Source organism: Penicillium atrosanguineum, assembly GCF_028827265.1.
Source record: "Penicillium atrosanguineum strain IBT 20685 chromosome Unknown utg000005l_segment0_segment0, whole genome shotgun sequence".
Lineage (NCBI taxonomy): Eukaryota > Fungi > Ascomycota > Eurotiomycetes > Eurotiales > Aspergillaceae > Penicillium > Penicillium atrosanguineum.
Window position 1 is genome coordinate 57,855 of NW_026623137.1, and position 13,504 is coordinate 71,358.

The 13,504-nt window shown below is 47.7% G+C and overlaps 4 protein-coding genes across 4 annotated transcripts; 3 read left to right on the plus strand and 1 right to left on the minus strand.

Moving 5' to 3' along the window:
* Positions 1–2,138: 2,138 nt before the first annotated feature.
* N7443_006255 (Clr5 domain-containing protein) lies at positions 2,139–3,269 on the plus strand (the record flags this gene model as incomplete). Its single annotated transcript, XM_056886311.1, has 2 exons — positions 2,139–2,266; positions 2,324–3,269. 2 exons carry the CDS (start codon positions 2,139–2,141, stop codon positions 3,267–3,269), a joined length of 1,074 nt encoding a protein of 357 aa, XP_056739960.1.
* A 1,246-nt stretch (positions 3,270–4,515) lies between these two features.
* On the minus strand, positions 4,516–5,618 carry N7443_006256 (isocitrate lyase/PEP mutase family protein; the record flags this gene model as incomplete). Its single annotated transcript, XM_056886312.1, has 3 exons — positions 4,516–5,138; positions 5,208–5,355; positions 5,409–5,618. 3 exons carry the CDS (start codon positions 5,616–5,618, stop codon positions 4,516–4,518), a joined length of 981 nt encoding a protein of 326 aa, XP_056739961.1.
* A 1,895-nt stretch (positions 5,619–7,513) lies between these two features.
* Positions 7,514–8,405, plus strand: N7443_006257 (YoaK family protein; the record flags this gene model as incomplete). The annotated part of the gene is made up of 2 exons (XM_056886313.1): positions 7,514–7,724; positions 7,801–8,405. The coding sequence occupies 2 exons, from the start codon at positions 7,514–7,516 to the stop codon at positions 8,403–8,405; spliced, it is 816 nt and encodes a 271-aa protein (XP_056739962.1).
* Positions 8,406–10,686: 2,281 nt separating this feature from the next.
* On the plus strand, positions 10,687–11,913 carry N7443_006258 (glycosyltransferase family 32 protein; the record flags this gene model as incomplete). The annotated part of the gene is made up of 4 exons (XM_056886314.1): positions 10,687–10,965; positions 11,016–11,171; positions 11,228–11,587; positions 11,638–11,913. The coding sequence occupies 4 exons, from the start codon at positions 10,687–10,689 to the stop codon at positions 11,911–11,913; spliced, it is 1,071 nt and encodes a 356-aa protein (XP_056739963.1).
* Between the last annotated feature and the right edge of the window lie 1,591 nt (positions 11,914–13,504).

Here is a 13,504-nt window from a genome sequence, read left to right on the forward strand (position 1 = left end):
GTTGAATTTAATATATAGGTTTGTTAGACAAAAAGGGCGGTGATACCACGAAGCAGTCGTTCGTGGCGCCAACTAGGCTTTACGTACCCCCTTATGCCTAATAGGGGCTTTATCCAACTATTCGATCCAAATCGGATAAAGGATGACTCATAGGATAGACTATAATCAGACATAGTCTCAACGAGAACAATTCACACTAAGGGCTTTTACCCTTTGCAAGCAAGCAAGGAACTTAGGCAGGCATCCAGAGAGTGAAATGAATGTGAAGTCTTGAGGGAGGGCCCTTAATGGTAAACCCTAAAACTGTTTCACCACCCGCTCCGTATGCCGCTCCTCAGCCTTGACAATCTTAAAAACGGGTCACCTCCAAGAAGATTCGTTGGTTCTTTTTAGTAAGTCTGAGGAGAGGGGGAAGGAATACAACTAATAAGTAATGTCGCGCAAAAAGACGAACTCAAGGACATTGGGACCAATCCCGCAGAACAAGTTTAACCTGTTACCGTGGTTTTTTTCTGTTCTAAATTGCGACCTTCTAAATCCGTCCATTATTGTCTCACAGTTCAGTACTAGTACCAAAACTTGACCGAAAATCAGAGAATTTAAGTTTTGACATTACACCGATCATAGTTTAATCTTTAAGTGGGTGGCGACGCGGAGCACGGTAGTGGTGGGGCTAACGGGATGAAACGCAGACTGGTCCAATAAAGCAGGGTATCACGAGCTGCTTTCAGGGGCGGGAACGCCATCACGCGTAATAGATATTAAAACACCTTTTAATCGGCTTTCTGTTCGAGAACAGATTGATCTTGGCAAGAAACCTTAAGTTGTAAGCCAAAGTATGGCACGTGATCGACGAAGTGAATAAGTGCGTAGCAAATAAGAGTTGTATTAGGGCTACCCAACAGACGCAAATACAAGCGCTCTTTTTACGGGGCTAAGTAAAGACATACTGCGAATATGCTAGACGTCAAAGCAATTCTGGGCCAGTGGTGCTTCCGCTGTTTTCCTATGTCTTTGCATCCTGCCAGCGTAGATTTGGTCCAGAATCATCAAGGACTGCGGCGGGAGCTGCTGGAGTTACTGCTGCTGGTAACCGTCGGTGGGCAAATACCAGGCCTCAGTCTCATGGGGAGCAGCGGTTCTATGGGAACATTTCGGCCGAAGTCATGGGGTGATAGGCGAGTTGGGTATCAGTAGGAGCTGGCAGTCAACTGCTGGGAGTTCTGATAGGTGGAGAGGCCCATTTCCCCATTGGACAGCTTGTGCTCCGCGGAAGTCTTGGGTAGCGGCATGCAACAGAGGCATGCAACCGAAGTAGCTAACCAACCAACTTTGGCGGTTGAGAACGCATTCGGAGATCTGCGAGTAGTGCGCTGTGGTATACTTAAGCATAGCAACTTTAGAAGGCTGTAAGTGAAGTTGATGGGAGAAGCCAAGGAGAGTCCCGTTGTAATAGTCAAGCTAGCCGGTGCGATGAAACTGGCGTCGGTTGAGGATGTAGCGCGACGGAGCCAATAGTATTGTTCGAGTGAGTTCATCCAACGGACCGGGTCGCTGTTTGTGGAGGCCATCCAGTACCAAACCCACACAAGAACCACGCGAGGTTGGCGGATCGACGACGATCGACGACCTTGGAGTTTTGGAGATCCTGCGGGGACTTATTATGAGCCGGTGGAACAACACCGGACTGGAGAATCCGGACAATCGACTTATCTGGTCGGGATCTGTGGTTCCATAAGGCTAGTCCTGTGAGTCAGTGTCAGTGGGCCTATGACCGGCTGAGATTCCCCTCTCTCCGCCTTGCGTTGTTTCTATGCGCCAAGGACTCCATTCGGTGAGTTGATTTGGTTGGATCCTGATCGACTAATCCCGAGGTGATCAACCATGTGTACTTTGACGCCACATGGGAAAGAGGAGGGGACGTTCGTGACAAACCCACATTATGGGAACTGTAGGCCTGATTCGTGTAGTACATTGGAAAGACCCAGATCCTATCACTCAGTGGTCCATTCTATATCGAGCCTCACCAGTCTTCTTGGCTCCCAGTGTCTCCGGTGTCTACATAAACCCCTTGTCACCGTTTCGTTACTTCTCTTGCCCCCTTCTTCAGGGCCCTCCCTTATTATAACACTGAAAGCATGAAAACTTCGATATCGTCATGTGTGTGGGAAAGGAAGAAAGCTTTGATCAGTACGTTATACGTGGAGGAGGAATGGCCTCTCAAGCATGTCCTCAAACAGATTCGTTCGGATGATTTTAACCCAAGGTGAGCTATTGCTTCCATTAGTTGTGTGTCTTTTGGTGGTTATTTGGCATTTTCTAGTGAGACACAATTGCGAAGCCGCTTGAGGAAATGGCGGGCCACCAAGCTTTCCCGTAAGATTCGTAGGCCCCCTGGTTACGATTCGGGGGACGGCGAGTCTGAAAAGGATGAGAAGGGATCCTCAGCTACTCCTCCACACAATGAAGGGCCATCACCGGGGACAAAGGGGACATCCACCACAGGCTGGGATTGGTCAGGTCTTCCGGCCTGCGCACTACTAGATGTGCAGTCCCAGCCGATAGACCAGAAGAGGAAAGCCTCTATGGCTCAACAGTTGGTACCGAGTCCATTGGTAGAGAATTTCCATACCTCAGACAGATCCCATGCCGCCCGAACTTTCCGAGATCTCAACCCGCCTGCTACCTCCTTTGAGCAGCCGGTTAGGACCTCTCCAGTCGCCAAAGGTCTCATTGTGAGCACCACATTTGCTGTGATGCCTTCCACCCTGGGGTACCCCGTCTATCCTGGCTCATGTATACTCAATCCAATGCCAACAACCAACCCCACAATGGCAGCGTGGCCACCTTGCCCCGTCTCTCCCGACCTGGGTCTTAATCCCACCTTGCAACCCGGATGGTGGTACTCCATGGCTTTCGAAGCCACCAATACTCCGCCAGGAGTGCCCCACTCTGCATCTGGGGATCTCTCTGTATCATATCATCAGGAATATATTCCTGTCGCGGTCCCATTATCCCCGGGTGCTTACCCTCTTGAGCTGGCTCACTATAGAACCTACGAGCCTAGGCATTGGAAGAGCGACTTTTCTCTCGAATATGACTATCATGGACGGCTCAAACATGGCGAGAGGAAACCCCTCCCGCCTCACCAGCCATACCTTGCGAGCATGGTGCCATTGCCGTATAGCGCGACTGATAAATCAAATAAAGGTAATTGGCCCTCCTATTGTCCCGAGCATGGGCCGGGACCCGATGGTGCAGTATTCTAGTGCGTGATATTAAATAGCGACATATGGATCTGTGATATGTTCCTGTAATACCAATTTGTCTCTCATATTATGATATTGTGATAATGGGTGGGAATTCTGTATCTCATAAATCTTTCGCGTTCGCAATGCGATCACGGTTTGTCTCTTCATGCATGTTGTAGATTGATCTGTACTTTGGAAAATACACGTTTGTGTACTCCATGAGATAAAACAAAGGCGAGGATGAGAGTATATAGGTAGGAGATGATTGCGCGTTGACTTCTGGAGCGATATAGAAAACGAAAGGAGAGAATGTACAGACCCGAGCCAATATCACCACTCCTCCCTGCATGGAGTCCACACTGTTTCCAAGAGCCACCGCTAACCACTCGTGTGGTGTTTCTATATGTCATACTGGTTCCGATGCAGAACTGTCAACAACTTTAGGGTTCATGGAAGTATTGTCCAGCCAATACCGCACAATCATGTCTTCTCCAGTTCTGTTGAAAGTTCTACGCCCCACCACCCGGCAACCCCAAAACACAAAGGTGGCTCTTTATTTTGGCAAAGCTTAAATTTTAGCGTGAGAGATCGATGGTAACCTTATCTTGGCACAGGCAAACGGATTCCCTGGTCGTACGGAAATCTAAGCCTCTAGTCGAGGCATTCATAGTCCCCATCTTCCGCGCGACGTTTCCGGCACAATGAAACGGCCGGGTCCCTTCGTGCCTTTCTGAAATATACACCAACCAGACCAACCCTCCTTATCCAAAGGAACCTCCGTAGATATCTGGAATCTCAGTGGGATTTCTCCAATGCTCCAAGTTTCCCCAATGTCGGGTGTGTCTCCAAGTAAAAAGGTTCGCCTGCAAGCCCAATCATCCAGTCACAACCACGCGCTGCCAACCCCTTTGCCTTTTCCAGCCCGGCTTATTATTCCTGCAGAACAAGCTGACCAGTACTCCGGATTAAAACTCTCCATGCGATTTGTCAAGAATGTTCTTGAAACGTCGTCGGTATAATCTAAATCTCATTCATACAGCAGTACATCAAAAGCGCACAAAGTGAGGCAGAATTTTCCAAGAAATTTCCGGTTGCAATGGTCAACGAGATTGTAGAGCAGATCCAATACCAAGACTCGGACCGGGCTGAGGGCCTTTCTGGCTAATCACTGAAAATACTCAGAATGTTGTTTGCAATTTGAATATTTAAGTAGCCATATGAACTCCATTAATCCTCCAAAGTAAGAATACACAAATACATATTGCTAGACACCATCGGCAAAGCCATCGCCTTCGGATTCTGTGTCAACCTTCATGGCATCCGCCAACCCGCAGACCTCGAAGATTGTTCTTGGACCTAGTCCTTCAGGAGTACCTACAACTCCTTCTGTCTTGAGGTGCTGCAAAGTCGTCTTAATTCCCTGGTAAGCTGGGGTTATTGTAGCAAATGAAAAGACCATGATCCTGAAGCCCATCTCCTCGGCCTCTTTCGTGGTGATGAGAGGGGTCGCCCCATTCTCCATCATGTTGAGAAGAAGGGGCCAGGGAGCCAGATCCTGGACTGCTTGTCGGGCTTGCTCTTTCGAGGTGAACCCTTCGAGCAGCCCGACATCAGCTCCAATGTCCCTGGCGGCCTTCAGCCGACGAATGCACTCCTGATAACCATGTTGCTGGAGTGCGTCAGTTCGTGCAATAAGAACGATGCCCGAGTGCAGACGATCCTTGGTCAGTTTGGCGGCACGGATACGTGTGAGGTACTCGTCCAGGCCAACGGCCTTCTTGCCTTGCAGGTGTCCACAACGTTTGTTCTGGATCTGGTCTTCAATATGGAAGCCAGCCACGCCAGCCTGGATGTATTTTTGTATGGACTTTGACACCATCAAAGGGCCTTGAAGTAAATCAGTCATTTTTCATGCAGAAGGTAAAGTTGTTTTGATTTGGGCCGTTGATAACTGACCTCCGTAGCCGGTATCCATGTCCGCTATCAACGGGGGGCCAAATGGATCCAAATTCGCAATCATTTCAGCGTTGGTTTTCATATCATGAAGCTGAGCCAGGCCAAGGTCCGCCATTCTCAAGCGTGATGCGGTAGTTCCAGCACCAGTCTATGTTTTTTATCAGTATACAGGAATGTAAAGACATAGTTCGGAGTTCTTACCATGTAGAGACCCTTGAACCCTACCTCCATTGCAATGCGGGCAGAGAGGCCATCGTACACGCCAGGACATACAATGAGGTCTTTCGTGTCTTTGAGCATGCGTCGGAACTTGGAAGCTGCCGGAGTCATATAGAGAGACACGGTAGGCTCCTGTCGGGCCCCGTTGACCTCGTAGTATCCATCCTTCTCGGCGGTGATCATGATAGTCATGTTTAGAATTTTGATAAAATAGTAATTTTCTTGATTGCGAACTTATTTTCTGCGTTACAATCAAATCCTCGAAGGAAACCGCTGCTCTTTATATCTTCGAGACCAAGCCCAGAGCAGAAACGTCTGTTTGACCGTATAGAAGACAAGCCTCCTCTCATCAGAGCCGAAATGTCTTGGTTCCGCGCCAAATCAACGATAGTGACAAGACCGAAATTTAGTGCGAAGTGGGAGGCCCCGGGGCGACGGGCGCATGGCAATAGGTAAATCCAGAGCACCGTGGTTCCTTCCTTCCCTGGCTCCACTGTGGCTTTGGATCTGTGATCTGAAGCTTGTGAGAGGTTGTGTGCGTTTGCCTATCTCAGTGTGTTAGGTTTGACCCCTGGGTCAAACCTGGTTTGCTTCAGGAACAGGGTCCCTCAAATAATTGTTGACCGTTGGTGGAATGGAAATTTCAAAAGAATTGGCCTCGCGTTTAGATGTAAACCTTGCGCCCAAAAGATTGTATACCACCCACAGCCGAGGCTGACCACGCTTGTGAATATCAAGATTCTGATCTCCTCCAATCTAAAGATCAAATGAATTTGTGAATTTAGCGTGGATGCGGGGGTTGGAGGCCATCGGGTTCAACCATATTTTGTAATTCCCGTTCACTGCTTGCAATCCCGCCATACATAGAATGCCATTTAGCCTTGCCCGGTTGTAATTGCCGCCCAGGAACTATCAGACACAGTTAATTCGATACCCCGGCACGTGTGACAAATAATGTTTAGGCTGAAACAAGGCTGAGACTAGAAAGGAGGGCCGTCTCGGTTCCGCAATAAAACCCACAAGAAAATCCACTTTTTGCCCGTCAATTTTATGCCAATTACCATTCTACTCAAAGTCCAGAACTGTCAGCTTTTTTATACGACCCGCTTAGTTCCTTCGCGGTACATGCAGCTCCACCGATTGATGTCCTAAGCCCTGCACGTTATCAATCATGCACGTCTACACTACGTGTCACAATGTCACGACTTCCTCCCGGACACCGGGTTATCCATCAAGGTGACAGGAAGTATTACCACGAAACTGGCAATTTCACAGGCTGGTAATCCCATACAGTCGTGTGTAAACTAGTTTGCAATCGTTTTTATATATCTATATCTCCAATAGTGCCAGGGTTATATAGCTGCGTAGAAACTTGGCTCAGTTCATTCCCTTCATCGGTACTCCTATTTTCGGTACCGCGGTTGGTTATAGAAACACTTAAATGCTGCTATTTCAATTTTGAGACCTCATGTTTTCATAATTTGCTGTCAGCACATCTAAAATTATTAGTGATGTTCAATTATCAGTCCCTTATCAGCCTGTTGTCAATGCCTATATGTTTCTAAATTTAAGAACATCGCTGAATGGATGATCGTAAGCGCTCACATGTTAGGGTCGGGCTCGTCCCGTGGTAACACATGAACACTTCCTTGGCAGAAACCTAAACTTGGCCGTTCTTTGAACTTTGCTGTGACCATGGCGTTCGAATGTTCCACTCGCAACTAGCCGGGACAAGTAAACCGGCTTCGTTAGGTCGAACCTGGAAGCCCTCTTGACCGCCCGTCCCTCCTACATGAGGTTGAACGAAAAGTTCAGTACACCTTTAGTTGGATGGCAACGACCAAGCTTTTCATTGGCTGCGCCGTGAACAACCCAAACCTATGGTCGGAACTTGTTGATCGAGTGAGGACACAAATTCTTAGTTTTGTAGGAAGTTCAACCGAAAGGGGCCAAAGAAAAATTGTGAAGAATTCAGCTTGCCCCAAGTTATTTATAAAGACCATGTGCTCGGTCTCTATCACCTCTGAAAACCCGGAATCTTGTCTAGTTTGAGTGCTTAAACTTTCACACGTTCATCCAGACACATGATGGAGAAAGCCTCTCGGCCCACAGCGGTCCCCGATCTCGAGTCCAGTCTCCGGCGGGACAAGCCTCGGGAGTCCACTCTCTCTCGCCAGTGGAGGCAGAACCTGGACCCTACCCATGCCGACCTGGTGTGCCTGCTGCTGTGTTTCCTGGCCGGACTGTGCGATAGCAGCGCCTACAATGTCTGGTCCTGCTTTTTGGGAATGCAAACCGGTATGACTCAGGACTCCGCTTCCATAGAGACGTCCACACTGGCTTGGGCTAAGATGTGAGCTTTGATCTTTGATAGGAAATACCATCTTCCTGGGTCTTGGTGCCTCCGCTCTGCCTAAAAGCAAGCCCTGGGGCTGGCTCAAATCCCTCGTCTCCATCGTCTCCTTCTTCACCGGCGCCATGATCTTCTCCACTATCATGCGGCGCGTGGGCACTCTCCGTCGCGGCACTCTTTTCGTTTCCTTCCTCGTTCAGACCATCCTGATCATCATCGCCGCTGTTGTTATTCAGGCCGACCTGATCCCCCACACGTCGACCGACATGTCTCTGGACGGGGGCCAGCTCTTCCTGGAGCTGATCCCTATCGGTCTGCTCGCTTTCCAGTCCGCCGGTGCGATGACCTGCAGTAGGTCGCTCGGGTTTAATGAAATCCCGACCGTGGTTCTGACTAGCGTCTATTTCGATATTGCGTCGGAGCCCAGGATCGCAGAGAAATCCATAACCAACGTCAAGCGGAACAGTCGGATCGGAGGGGTGGTGTCGTTGCTGATCGGTGCGATTGTAGGTGGGTGGCTCAGCCGCAGCAGCGGTAGCATGGAGTCGGCTCTGTGGATGGCGGCGGGACTGAAGTTCGTTGCGGCCGTGGGGTGGCTGTTCTGGAAAGCGGCGGCGCCCAATTAGACACCAGGCCTTGAGGCCCAATTATCGATTCTGATATCGGTACATTTTGCTACTTGCTATGGTAAATGCATGTAGATACCGACTGTGTCACAGGCCAGTACTGGAAACTCGTGTGCCATTCAGAAAAGTTCTAAACTGAGGAAAGAAAGAGAAGAGAGGGAGAGAGCGAACAACTGCAAAACAATACCACCCCCCGAGTCCCAATCTGGACTAGTGTCGGCACGAAATAACGATTATCTTAACACTTAAAGTGTCATTGGCATTTTTGGTCAAGTGGTCTTCGTTTTGACAACTAGCTTACTACACTTGACCTGTCCTCAAACCATGCGTGACAGCGTAAAAGATTCAAACAATTAAACTCCTTTTCTCAGCTCATAGTTGCAAACGTAATAGTAAGAGGCGTCATGGCTAGGACATACAAGATGACGACTTGCATAAATGTCCAGGAATAGGCTAGGACGGTGAAACAAGGGCAAATTCTGAGATCTCCAAATGGTTCAAAACTCAAAATGACTTTTTTATCACTGTAGGCAGACTTTCCTTTCCCCAGTGGCTACCTGATAATTGTCTCATCCCCATCCCAGGCCGCGTTAAACCGGCTTATTAGGGGCTGTCAAATCGCGATGCAAAACGGCATATTACTCGAGCAAGAAAACAATCAATTACGCGCTTCTAACACTATACAAAAGTAAAAGTGCGGCCGTGTTGATAGACATATGGCCCACGAAGCTGGTATTGCGATTATGTAAATCAAGCCCTAGCAATTTGGACAGGATTATAAGCCACGATATGGACGCAAATAATTAAAAAAAGAAATAAACCACCTAAGCGTTTGTGGATATTATATTTACTATATCCAAACTTGAACTTACCGATATGGTTTAGGCATTTACCAACCTTACAACTAACGCTGCTACTTAACGCCTAGTAGAGCTGGTCAATGTGACAGATCCCAATTCAGAAACTCTCAATATGACAAAAATCCCAACATCACCCCAAAGACCACTATTCAGGAGGCTTAACCTTGGAAAATGACAAGGGAGCTTGAAGATCTATCTAACCATGCAAACACCACAAAGAAGGACTTTTGACTCAAAGAATAACCGAAGACTAAGAGGACCGTCGAATTTGTGTGAGCATATATGTGGTACTAGCCACAAGACAATTGATCAGCCCAAAAACCGATGACAGATGATAGGTCATCCTGGTTATCGACTCGATAGGTAAGGTAGGCCAGAGGCTCGTGTTTTAGGATCGAGGGCGTTGAGTGCGCGCATTGACACACCGGTCTCAAGATACGTCAGCGGTCTAGATAGAAAGTCGTCGGCTCTTTTTGAAGTCGGGTCAGTAGGACATTCTTTACCATGCACCAATGGATAAAACTTACCAGGAAAATTTCCTGCACAAGTTTCAAACGACTCCTTAGGTTTGGTAATAGAGACAATCTTTATCACTTTAGAAGAGACCTGGTCGATGCAGGCGCAGCCAGCCTTGTACGTATGTGCGCAGACGGTATCGTTTTTCGAGATCTTCAAGATGCTCGTTCAAAAGATATAACGAGAATAAAACCACTAACGCGACTACCAGTGCGATGCGCACGCCATTATGCATGATGAAGGCAGAATCACGAATTCAAGACGTTGTTGCAAACTGCGACTATGTGTTCTCCGCGGCAGGAACCCAGTGTGCCTCAATAGAAGATATCCTGAGCCATTGATATCGTAACATAAGTGGCGAGTTGGTTGATAAATAGGCAGCAAGATAAGAAAGCGTGGCTGATATTGCTCTGATACGAATCCGGATAGGGCTCCATCCCACCGAAAACCATCTTGGGAGGATTCCATAGGCCAGCGTATTCCGTGGAGCGGCTGCAGTTGCATCCGGCGACTATCCAGCGAACATCCAGCGAACATCCAGCGAACATCCAGCGAACATCCAGCGAAGCAAAACATTTAATAAGATTGCCCCTTCCTATTTCGTCTTCGACCTACGCTCTTTTTTCGTCCTTTTGAATTCGATTTGTTCTCCACTTGGTCACTTCTTATTTATTTTCTCTCCCCTTTTTCTCTCTCACACTCGAACTTGGGTTCTAATGTCTTCGCCTCCTCCTCGAATCTATGTCACAGCGCTAAAAACTACTAATCATCCTCTACGCAACTCTCGAGATCTTTAGAGCTAGAAGGCCCGTGATACTAGCTCGCCGAAGCTATTTGACGACTCCAGACTTTCTCAATTGACTTTTCGCATTTGTCTGCCGACTGGACCACCCTTAACCATCATAATGCGGCGCCGTCTTCTTATCTTTCTCCTGATCAACCTTCTCATTCTCATTCTCCTGCTTCGCAGTGTCTCGACGCTGCTATCGCTACTCGTCGAAGATGCCGGCGCCGACGCGATTCACCGCGCCGAGTTTTCCTCGCCAAACTCCAGCCTGATCGAAGAACGCCCCCAGATCATCCCTAAGATTATTCATCAGACCTACAAAAACGAAACTATTCCTGAGGTCTGGGTCGATGCCCAGCAGAGCTGCATTGACATGCACCCGGACTACGAGTATATTGTACGACCCTCGTGTGACTCGACTTGAATCCATGCTAACGAGTGTTCCAGCTGTGGACGAATGAAAAATCGCGCGACTTCATCGCCGCTCAATATCCCTGGTTCCTGAAGACTTTTGACGGTTACAAATATCCCATCCAGCGCGCAGACTCGATCCGCTATTTCCTTCTGGCACACTATGGTGGAACTTATATTGATTTGGACGATGTATAAATTTATCTAGTAATAGTCACTTTTGATACGAATAGTCTAACTCTCACTAGGGCTGCAATCGTCGCTTAGATCCCCTACTCGCTTACCCCGCGTGGGTGCGTCGCACTGTACCCACTGGTATCTCTAATGATGCGATGGGCTCGGTGCCCCAGCATCCCTTCTTCCTACGCGTGATCGAATTGCTTCAGCAGTACGACCAACACTGGCTCCTCCCCTATATCACCGTTATGTACTCGACTGGGCCACTGTTCCTATCGGTTATCTGGAAAGAGTATATAAAAGACTATCCGTCCGAGATGAGCCGTGTCCGCATTCTTATGCAGGATGAGTATATGAAGTACTCCTGGAGTTTCTTCATCCACCACACTGGAAATAGCTGGCACGGCAAGGACGCGTATTTTATTTTCTGGGTAACATATTCCGAGACCCCAGGCCGCTTGATCACCGCTAACAAACATAGATGGGCCAACACTGGATTTTCCTCACCTTCTGCGGCTTCCTCCTTGCCGCTGTCTTCGGCTTCTGCCTCTTCTGGACCTATGGTCGAATCGTGCTCCTAGGGGCCCAGTATCGTTACCGCTACACCGAGGTCCCTTCAATCATCAGCGCGCCCCGCTTATCATCCTCGCCTTCGCGACACGCGCGTCGCCTGATGCCCACGTTGCTGCGGAGAATAAGCTTTCAAGGAGACGAGGCTACCGATACCTCGTGCGAACTCGGTCGCCGCGAAGACTGAGATATTTGCGATTTTTCGGCTTTTTTGTATCGATATGGCCTTGGACACGATCCCTGCATACCTAACAGCATTTAGTGTATACTTGTATTTTATTTCTTTATCAGCGCCAGGATGCAGCTGAGCTCGAGAGTTGGAAGAGCTGAGACCAGAGTTGTGGCTCCCACTTCCTAATCGGGTTTAGCACCCAACTCTGGTAGTACCCACATTATTACCTTGGCATTACAACTCACTTTTCTATCCACTCCACACCCCTCAATCAAAGGTCTGTTTATCCCCTAAGCCCTCAAATTCATCAAATCTATCAAATATTCATCAAATATCTATTAAATGTCGATCAGAGAACTAACTAGTAATGAGAAAAACCTAATTTCTACCTTCCCTTGATAAAATCAAGTGAGTTAATCCTACGGAGGAGTGGGATATTTGGCAGATATCTGATAGACATCCATTTTCTATGCCCTTCGAAATTAACTAACCTAAGTTCCTCCGGAACTACCTTGCCTTTATCTTAAAGATACCCCCTCAGGCAAAATTAACCTCCCCCCCCCTATAAGAAAGTAAGTTAGATATTCGCAGGATATTTAGCAGATATCTAGATACTAATAGGCTTTTAGGACGAAGAAAATAATATCTTAATCTATATTAGAGAGATATTTTGTTAGGTCCCGGACTACGAGCACGGCACTATAAGTAACTAAGTCCTTAGATATCTATTAGTTATTGTTGGCCGCGGAGGGAGGCGGATACCACGAAGCTTTTTATAAGACCACGCAGTAGTCTCTAGGTCAGGATGGGTAAGCGAGGTAGACACCTTTATATGCGTGTAATACAATATAGTGGATTGTAAGATAAACTGAACGCTGGCCCTTCCCAGGTCCAGCGGGGCTTCACTTAAATACAGACTGGCCCGGCTGCAGGCGGTGAAGCCCAACAACATAATACTCCGATGGCATCTAAGTATGCCTCAGGCCGTAGTTAGTATCATCAGTCAGTGGTCCTGACACTTTTCGTGGCGCGAGGTACGCTTTTGCTGACACTTCCCCACCACGGACCGTTAACTACCCGACCAAGGAAGGCTTAATCGGATAAAGATAGAAAAGAATAAGATAGAGTACAAAGGGCTTATGCACTCTAAATGAGCACAATCCACAATCCTCAAACAAAGGACTAAGCAGAAGGTCTTTCTAAGCAGATAGAAAGGGATAGTAGAATATTTGAAGAGAGTGAAAGGTCTGTTATTTCTACTTAGTGTCTCGCGCGTATTTATAGACAGAAAGTGGTCAAAGTCACATACTTTATATCAGATAACCAGAATAGAATCAGGGAAGGAAATATAATAGAACTGATGGCGTGATAAGGAATATGTCATCGATCTGGTGGGGTAAAGAGGGGTAAGCGGTTTGGAGGGGTAAATCATGTTCGTATCTCTTTCTTTTCTTCTTCTTCTTCTTCTTATATTGAATAAGAGGATACCTTCACCTAATGTAGCATTAGTCCAAATTCCAACGCTTAGTGTTAGTAAGATAGGTTAGACTAGTAAAGTCGGGGATCCACTACCTAAGGTTAGCGTCTGCTAGATATCTGCCAGATA